General features: G+C 50.8%; 3 protein-coding genes and 1 non-coding gene across 4 annotated transcripts; 3 read left to right on the forward strand and 1 right to left on the reverse strand.

Annotated features, from left to right (window-relative positions):
• Nucleotides 1–208: 208 nt before the first annotated feature.
• On the forward strand, nucleotides 209–1,344 carry J4E82_011221 (uncharacterized protein; the record flags this gene model as incomplete). The annotated part of the gene is made up of 3 exons (XM_051737430.1): nucleotides 209–452; nucleotides 515–864; nucleotides 916–1,344. The coding sequence occupies 3 exons, from the start codon at nucleotides 209–211 to the stop codon at nucleotides 1,342–1,344; spliced, it is 1,023 nt and encodes a 340-aa protein (XP_051582813.1).
• Nucleotides 1,345–2,345: 1,001 nt separating this feature from the next.
• On the forward strand, nucleotides 2,346–3,387 carry J4E82_011222 (uncharacterized protein; the record flags this gene model as incomplete). The annotated part of the gene is made up of 3 exons (XM_051737431.1): nucleotides 2,346–2,748; nucleotides 2,804–3,063; nucleotides 3,118–3,387. The coding sequence occupies 3 exons, from the start codon at nucleotides 2,346–2,348 to the stop codon at nucleotides 3,385–3,387; spliced, it is 933 nt and encodes a 310-aa protein (XP_051582814.1).
• Nucleotides 3,388–6,928: 3,541 nt separating this feature from the next.
• J4E82_011223 lies at nucleotides 6,929–7,026 on the forward strand. Its single transcript has one exon. It is a non-coding gene; the product is annotated as a tRNA-Leu (tRNA).
• Nucleotides 7,027–7,270: 244 nt separating this feature from the next.
• Nucleotides 7,271–9,133, reverse strand: J4E82_011224 (uncharacterized protein; the record flags this gene model as incomplete). Its single annotated transcript, XM_051737432.1, has 1 exon — nucleotides 7,271–9,133. The coding sequence occupies one exon, from the start codon at nucleotides 9,131–9,133 to the stop codon at nucleotides 7,271–7,273; it is 1,863 nt and encodes a 620-aa protein (XP_051582815.1).
• Nucleotides 9,134–9,450: the final 317 nt, after the last annotated feature.

Below are 9,450 nucleotides of genomic sequence, written 5' to 3' on the forward strand. Positions count from 1 at the left end.
TAACTTCAGGCAGCCAGTCACCACGTTGTATTTAATCTGTTTTCCTGCCTTGCGACTGTTATCTTCTCTTTCTCTTTTCTCCTCTTGAATCTGCCTACATCGTGAGACCAACAAGCAGGTTTTGAGTAGTGTTTGGAGAATTCGGATTTCCAACCCCTTTTTTGCTTACCTCATTCAAGTTACCCCTCCTCTCGGCCCACTTGACGCTATGCCTACAGTCGTCATCAAGCCTGGTGCTACTGTCTTCGTGACGGGTGTCAATGGGCTTATTGGAAGCCATATTGTCGATCAGCTGCTGAAGCGAGGATACAATGTTCGCGGTGCGGTCAGACAAGTCCAGAAACACGGATATCTGATCGAGTACTTCAACGATAAGTACAAAGAAGCAAAGTTCGAGCTGGTCGATGTGCCGGATATGACAGCCGAGGGATGCTACGACAAGGTTGTCGATGGTATGTTGAAATTAGGCTCGCTCCTGATACGCCCAGCAAAGCTAAGCTGTCTTGATCTCTAGGTATCGAAGGATTCATCCACGTCGCATCACCCATCGGAGGCATCTCAGACGTCCACGAAGCGATTGCGCTTGCCACTAACGCAGGCCTGAATGCACTCAAGGCTTGCGCAAAGGTCCCTTCGTGCAAAAGCTTCGTCTTTACATCATCTTCCCTTGCTGCGACGTTTCCCCACCCCAACGTTGAGTTCTCAATCGACGAAAATACCTACAACGACGAAGCATTGGAGATCTTGGAGAAAGAACCGGGCAAACCAGGATTGTTCGTTTACGCAGCCATGAAGACGGAAACTGAGAAGGCGATAATGAGATGGATGGAAGAGAATCAACCCAATTTCGTACTCAACCGTGTCGTAAGCAGAATCTCTCACCTACTAGAAAGAGTGGTGCTAACATTGAAAAAGTTGCCAAACGCAAACTTCGGTGCTGTCTTGATCCCTGAGCACCAAGGCTTTCCTTCAACCATCGAATGGGCCCACGATGCTTGGAAAGGTATACAATCAGAGAGATGGACAACTTCTGTTGGACCACAGTGGTACATTCATCCTGTCGACGATGCGCTGTTACACATCTCCGCACTGATCCATAGCGATGTGAAGACGGAGCGTCTCTTCGGTTTCGCAGAGCCGTGGAGCTACAACAAGATGATGGACATATGGCGTAAGCTTTACCCCGAGAGGAAATTTCCGGATAACATTGAGGGCATGGGTGTTGATCGAATGAGCTTGCCAAACGCCAGGGCTGAGGAGGTAATGAGCTGGTTGAAAGGACCGGGATCAAAATGGGATAGTCTTGAGAAGGGATTGCGGGAGATGACTGAGAACTGGGGTTGAGGGTGCTTCCTTCTTTGTATCTTCGCCAACCTAGGCGATACTCAGGTCTTGTCGCTCCATTGGTGGAATGCATGGTTTTGGTCGCCACACATACTCCAGCTGTCCAACTAGATATTGTGACCCCATTGTGATCTTGGAGTGTCGATAGTGTGAAAACCGTGCCGTCGCTGTTGGAATTGTGAGAGGATGACTGTGTCACCACTTTGCCAACATGATCATAGTTGTGGCATTGTTTGTGCCACCTCGTCAGTCAATGCTTCGAATAGATACTTCACTTGTACATCGACAATCATTCGCCGGCAGAGATTCGTTTCCTTTTCCTTCAGTCCATGGTGCGGGAGTGTCTGCGCAACATGAAGATGAGAAATCTCGAAGCGCGGCCGCGGTAAACCTACCCCGTACCTCAAGCCACCACAACCGCATGACCGCTCAGGGCGCAGGAAAATTAGACCCTTGTCCCCCGCAGGCACAGGCTAAGAAACCCAAGATACGCGGGGGAGGAAAGTCGGGGTTGGCGAAAACAAGCCGCCAAGTCGCGGGGTTATTCGTGGAGAAATGCCGCCGATTGTGACCAACGCGAGGCGTTCACTTGGCGACGCATCTCATAGTCTGGGGATTCATCGGTTAAAGATGCGCCAAGTCTGTTACACCACCGTCCTCGCATCGTCACTCGCGGAAAGTACATGGATGACATTTCTTCCGCTGGCTTGGGGGCGCAGATGCTGGGGTAGCTTTGGGAAAGCTATGCCCCTGTGCACCTACACGAGCATATCAAAAGAGACGGTAGCAGGATTTCGCGCGGGATCGCGTGTGGAAAGTGTGCGTGATGAGACTTCTGGACGGACGGAGAGCTGGGCGAGAAAGTGGTGTGGGAGATATAAAAGCTAGGGCAGCTGCATGTGTTGTAAAGTACCTCTCCTGCACCTCCGCAGTCCTCAATTGACCCAGAGTCTCGGTCACAAGAGTTCAATTCCTCTCACAATCAAGATCCAGTCGTCAAGATGAAGCTCTCTACCTCTGTCATCCTCCCTCTTCTGCCTGCCCTCTCAACCGCGGCAGTGATCCGTCGTCAAAACGGCGATGGACCACAAGGGGGCGCAGACTCAACCCAGGGCGACCTCGGCGCGCGACCTCTTCCACGATTCCCATTCCCGGTTACCAAGTTTCCGGTACCGACTGAGACTGTCGTTCTCAATGAGACCATGTACATCGGTCCTGGTCAGGTCTTCGATGGACAGATGAAGCGATATGAGCGTGAAGAAGGGTCATGCAACGAGCAGGCAGAAGGAACTGATGCCGATGCTGTATTCAACCTCTTGCCCGGAGCCACAATTAGGAACGTAGTCATTGGCAAGCACCAGAGCGAGGGTATCCACGCGCTAGGCGATGCATGGGTCGAGAATGGTATGTTCCATAAATCTGGATTAATCGCACAGGCATACTGACGATCCTACGACAGTCTGGTGGGAGGACGTTTGCGAAGATGCCCTTACTTCCAAGGGTCTCAACACCCAGCTCCGCGTAATCGGAGGCGGTGCGCGAAGCGCAACCGACAAGATCTTCCAGGACAACTCGCTAGGTGGAAAGGTCAACATTACCGGTTTCTTCGCCGAGACCTTCGGTACCTTCTACCAATCGTGTGGCAACTGCTTGAACCAAGCGAAGCGCAACGTCACCATCCAGAACGTCATTGCCATCAACGGTACCCGCATGGGCATAGTAAGAATCCATAATTCCTTCTCTTCAGATGTCGCATGACTAACGCATTTCCAGATTTCACCCAACTACGGCGATGAGTACCGCATCAAGGACGCACAAGTCGCTGACGTCGAGCGCTGGGTTGACAAGGAGATTGGAAACAACGTTCAGACCGTCCCATACACTGTCGGTACAGGCCCTGATGAGAAGTACGCGCTGTACAACCTTACCCGCGACCACCTTACCGACTACGAGGGCGAGATCTTGAACCAATACACTCCTGAAGACCCATATGAGTGGCTGGATGAGTTCTGGCCAGAGGGTACCGGTGCCGCGAGGAAGTAGAGCGTTGAAGTAATGATCTCGATGAGATGGCCGATAGTGATAGAATTGAATCATGATAATGTTTTGTAGACCAAAACTCGTGTATCCGCATCGGAAAGAGATCTTTTTGGATGCGCGCTTACTGTGTTCAGCCTCGTTCGTACTTGTGGCGTGCCGTACCGGTGAGTTCGGATACGGGTGGCAGTTGTGGCAGCTGCATCGTCACCAGAGGATGCTCAGTCCAAAAGCCACCGTGCGGAGATGTTGCGAGATGGCGAGAGATGATTGGAGTTGCATGAGCGCATGCCTGTCTAATTGTCGACTGGCAGATTTAGTCTCAAAGCGGACAAGGGCCGCGAAAGCACAGACACCTCAACTCCCGTCCCGCTCAGCCTACGTCCTCCAAACTACTCTCTTGCCGCGAAAACGGAGGCGTACAACAAGGCTGAGTCTGATATGACAATGCCATTGGATCAGCATATGTCACTTACGCGCTCACAATTTACGCTACAGCTCGAAAGTGGCTGACCACTGCCTCACTGCGCCCGCATAGCGATTCTCAGCCTCAGGCATGGTACGCCTCCAAATGTTCGAGGTCGGTTAAGAGCCAGTGCTTTTCCTGCCGTCACTGTTCGTTGCGGCACGATTCTACAAACTCTTGTTAGAGGTATATCATCTCAAACTGATTCATACTACTAAAGCCTCCCACAACCCTCAAGCCCCATCGCCACGCCATCAGGCGTTTGGTGCTGGGGACCCTGCGAACCGTCCGTCAATCGTCACCCCAAGCCCCCAACTCCGCTATTACTCGCACATCAGTACTTTTCTTCAGTCCAGGATCGCAATCCTATTACTCTCAATCTCACTATCATTTCAAGTCGTCCGGCGAGGACCAATAGTCCTCGCCGCCCGCCTTCCTTATCCCACCAAACCCAACATTCTCTTGTCAATTATCGAAATTCAGACTCTTTGTTTCCCCTTACGAAGTCGAATACGACATCAATCCCTTCATTCATGCAAAACGACTGCCTAAGACCACACCGTCGCGCGAGCCAATCGCCATCACGGAACCAACTAACGAGCCTGAAGTCATCTCCGCTCAGGCATATCCTCCTCAACCCTCTCTAGCGGAGTTGGACGAACAATCAGTTGAAGCGCAATCAGACCAGGTCTTGGAAGAATCTTCCGACTTTCGGCCTACAGTTGATCCCACAGATCACAGCCTCGTTTCATCTCCTGCCACGCTTTCAAACGAAACAGGCATCGACACAGCACCACTTCGACAACACTCCATCAGTTCTGAAAACACGCCTGTCACAGGCACTTGGACGCCACCTTCGAACGACGGCACCGCTGACACCGAGCCGGGCGAATTGGTGCCATCCACCCGATACGCCAGTCCTAGCGCACATCAGGCCATCGCTGGACAACTCTCACGCTTTGCAACACCTGTTGATGATCAACGTATACAAAATGGATCCATTACATGTGGCCACTGCGGCATTATCTTTGATCGAGTTTGCGACCGAAAGTAAGTATCAAACGCAGAACGCAATATGACTACCAAGCTAATCATTGCATTCTCAGTAATCACGTCCGTCGAAAGCATGAAAGAAGTCATCGCTGTACGTACTCGGGTTGTTCCAAAGCCTTCGGTCTCCGTGCAGATCTGGAAAGACATCGCCAAAGTCATCAGTCACTCGAAAACCGAAATCGCTTCCGGTGCCCCGAACCTGGTTGCGGAAAGGCGTACCCAAGAAAAGACAACATGCGCAAGCACTACAGGATCAAGCATAGATGACCTTTATATGCCTGGCTTGAGGTCTCCAGAGCTTGGTGATTCTCGTTGTGCGTGGCAGGATCTCCTCGAATCCTACTTTAACTGGCAGTCTTCCCGGTCCCTTTTGAATTTGGCCACCGCTCATCTATCGCGGATTCATTATGAGCCTCCTGACCACTCTACAAGCTCCATTTGGTCGCTCGGTTGCCTACGCATTCTACTCGACTTTGATCTCATCCAGCGCCAGCAATCGCATGGAACTGTCACTTCGACGTATGTGTATCTATCCCATGAATGGGGAGCTGAAGAGGACGATCAGCATTACACTATGGACAGTGATAGAACTAGAAGAGTACACAGGAGTCCCTGTAATTCCATGGAGGTCTCCAAAAACAAGTTATGGACATCATCACGCACTTTCTGGACAGATTCTTTGTGCGTCGATCGAGAATCTATGGAACCAGCGGAACTTTGGTTAGAACTAGTTCGCTGGAGCCTCTCGGACATTCCCAGGGTCTTTTGGTTGTTTGATGCTGTTGAACCCGATTCCATGGGCTATTCTCAGTTAGCATGCCAGCTTGCACATGCTTCCCTAAGAACGCCCGTCACGATATGTGGAGACATCCACAGCCGATTATATGACCTTCTCGAGCTCTTCCGTGTCGCTGGTAGCATTTCCAACGACTTCCCTGCCGTCGATCGGCCTTTGAACTCAGATTTGGTTAAATCAATCCTTTCATGGTCGAATTCCGGCACCCACAACGTATGGATGCGCTGTAAGGAACATATAAAATCCAAGTTCCGCACCTCTGCATTCTCTTTCGCCAGTATGGCCCCCGATCCTTGGAGCCACGAGGACGAAGTAATACCTAACTTCCGTACTCCTCCTGCCAACACTTCGCGCAGCACTGCACTTTGGAACTTCGTTTCAGGGCATGAAGACGAAGTGATACCTAACTTCCGTACACCCCCCGCCAATACTTCGTGCCACACTGTATTCTGGGACTTCGTTTCAGGGTATGAGAGAACCGTAGTTCCCACCTTCCGATCTCGTCCGCTGTTCTATGGACTCCATGCTGTTCGACTTGGCATTGGCTAGATCCCCTATTGCCCTTCAACTTGGCCTTCTAGTTGAGATCGCCTGCCAGATCAGTAGCCTCCTCTTGGGTTTTCCCGGAGTAAGGTGATCAACAGAACCTAAAGTGTACAAGAAATGTCTCGCCTTGTTATCATGTTTTCCCTAAGAAAGAAAGAAAACCCTCTCAAAAAAACACAACTTTGAATTTCCGCGCATCTGCACCCAACTATAGCCAGTCTCTACCTAGTTAGTCTTGTTGCCATTGTTAATACAAAGAGTCTCAAAAAAAAAGCCTGGTTCCAAATAACTCTAAGTGCCTTTTGCTGAAGACGAGAGGAGCAATGCGTCTCCTCGACTTGACTAGACTTGCTTTCGAAGCAAACTTGGAAAAACTGCGCCAATTCAAGGATTGTTCTTCCCGAATAGATCGCTACGATTCGTATTGACTGATAGTGCGACTGTATCGTAAGCTTTTTCGCGATCAGTCTTGTCCCCACCATCTCGCCGTAGCTCGTCGCTTTCTTCGTAGACCTACCCCACCTAAAAATTTCTCTCACATCACGTCCCGCATCTCCGCCCAACACCAACAAACCTCAAATCACGGCAAACTCCCAAAAATCTTGACAGCTTCCAAAACACCGCTGATTATATATTGATCTTAACTTTCCAACTTCTCATCAAGCAACCAACCAATCACATGGTTCGGTGAGATGGCCGAGTTGGTTATGGCGCCAGGTTAAGGTTATCTTAACACATATTCCTGGTCACGAAAGTGGCGTGGGTTCGAGTCCCACTCTCATCAGCATTCGTCTGGCTTCAGTCAGATACCCCAGGTTCTTTTTTTGCCAATTGTTGGTACGTACAGTAACGAGAATGAAAGCGAGGAAGAGAGGCGAAGGGAAGATGGACATTGCTCCGCTTCGAGTCGGCACACTTCTTTTTTGTGTCTTGGAGGTTATCAACTTATCGAATGTAACCATTAGACCTTTAAGACTATCGTCTAATATTCAGTTGCTATGTGTACCTACAGTACACGCAAACCGATCTTACATCTCCAACGTCCCAATCCTACTCCCCACATTCCCACTATCCCCCCAAACCCCATCGCCTACCCTCCTCCTCACCATAGCCAAAACATCCTGCCTACCCCCCACCTCCTCCAACTTCCTGCCCAGCGTCTTCAGCACCTCAAACTTAGCCGTCGCAACGATATACGCCGCATTCTCCGCATCACCCCTGCCACCAACAAGGTTCGAAAAAGTCGTTGCCGGCTTAAGCAGTGAAGGAAGGACACCCCCACTTATCGTAGGGTCCAAGATGACGTCGACACCGGATTTGGGAAAGGCGTTTAGACGAGCATATGTTGGGTCTGTTGGCGGGATATCAGGGAGAGCAGCGGTAGACCATGAAGACGTGATGAGAGCGCCGACAAGCGTCAGAGCGGCCAGCGCATTCTCCTGCATAGCAATAGTCTCCATGTGATTTGTTATATCAGCAAACATGTTGGGTTTCTTGCTATAGAAGAGCGCAGTGAGTATCCTCGCATACGCTGCTTCCGTCTCCCTGCGCTTCGTATCCTCGCCTATAGCTTCAGTTTGCGGGAAGGTGATTTCCTCTTTCGGCGGGCCGTGGAAGATGGCAGCGAGGGTTTTCAGCGCGTCTTGATTTGTGCGTGTGATGGGCATGTCGATGATGACGCAGTCGTCCCAAGCTAGACCTGAAGCGCGGCGCGGTATGAGTGTTGAGCGGGGCATTGAGGCGATGATGTTGAGGTTGCTGGCTTCGCACTTGCGGATGTTGCGGTGGACGTAGTTTCTAATGACGGGCATTTCCTCGCTTTTCTCAAAGTTCTCGGGGTAGTGCGATGCGTAATCGCTGATGTATTGTGCTGTTCGGCTGCTTAAGAAAGAATGGTCGAGACTGGGGTTCTCAGAGGTATGGAAGTCGACGATGCCTTTGTGTACGCCTTCTTCTTTCAGAAAGTCAAGAGCGAGACTTGAGTCGTAGTGTGAGAGATGGGGTTTTGTCTTGACCGTGGTGATAAGTGTGCTGTAGGATTGGAGTAGGGTCATGTGCATGAGCATATCGTCCTCGGTGTCCACCATTTTCAGGGCGGCGTAATGAAGCAGACCCTGGCCTTCCTTCAATCCGGCCTCTTTCTCAGCATCGAGACCGTACGTGGATGCTATGGCATTCCAGTCCATAGCGGCAACGCGTGGTAGCCACGACAACAGCCTAGCTTGTGAGATGGTCTTATCACGCTTGTTTAAAAGTGGAGGAGGTGGTGATGTGAGCTGTTTGAGAGATGTGTAATGGTAGTACAGCGAACTGATGTCTCGATCACTCAACAGGCGCCTCCAAATTGGACCAGTGCCGTATGTATGCAACGAAGACTTGCCATCTATTGACACGGGTTCGTTTTTCGACACTTTCAGCAGTGAGGTAAGAAGATCTTCGGCCTGGTTTGCAACTCCCGCATCATGGGTGCAAAGCCACAGACGAACAATGGCCAACATGACTGCTGGCCGGTTCGCAAGTGTTTGGGCATCGGTGCTACTTGTGGTGGCCTTTTCGAGCAATGTGAGGATCAGATTATGGAATGGAGTAGCCTGCAGGTCCAAGCCAATCTCGAAGTCGATGTCCTTGATATCGTCGAATCGGTATGGCTCAGCCAACTTGACGATGAAATGAGTGAGTGGCGCAGGGTCTTGTTGAAGCTTTGGCAGTAAGACTGCTATCTGAAGAAAGAGTGGCCTTGTCTCCTTCCATATTTGATTTCGGTACTCTGGCGTGTTGATGGAGAGCTCGCATCGCTCAAGTAGATCTGTGTCAAGTGGAGTGGCTGGATCTTGGTCGATCTTTTGCAGGTGCTCTGACAGTTCGGTGAGCGTAGTAGTTGACGCGGCCATTTTGGACGTTTGTATGTAACACTTTGAAAGCGAAACTTGGATGAGCTGGAACGCTGTTGTTCGATAGTAGCCCTGGCTGGGAGCGTGGCGGTTACTAAGGACAGTAAGAAGGTTCTAGGCCGCTCATGTGATTGCGCGTAGAGGTCGAATGCACGCGTTCCCTGTAGCCTGATGCACGGTGCTGGCGTTGCAGTGCTGACTGGAGTTGTTCGACTAACGTGCATCCCTTCGTAGCGCAAATCCTGGTGTGCCGCAACCTGCCAATCAGCTCGCGAGAACTGCGATGAAGTCCGTCATTCTCGCGAGCTGATTGGCAG

This window comes from Alternaria postmessia (assembly GCF_024291825.1).
Source record: "Alternaria postmessia strain BMP 2775 chromosome Unknown scaffold_175, whole genome shotgun sequence".
Lineage (NCBI taxonomy): Eukaryota > Fungi > Ascomycota > Dothideomycetes > Pleosporales > Pleosporaceae > Alternaria > Alternaria postmessia.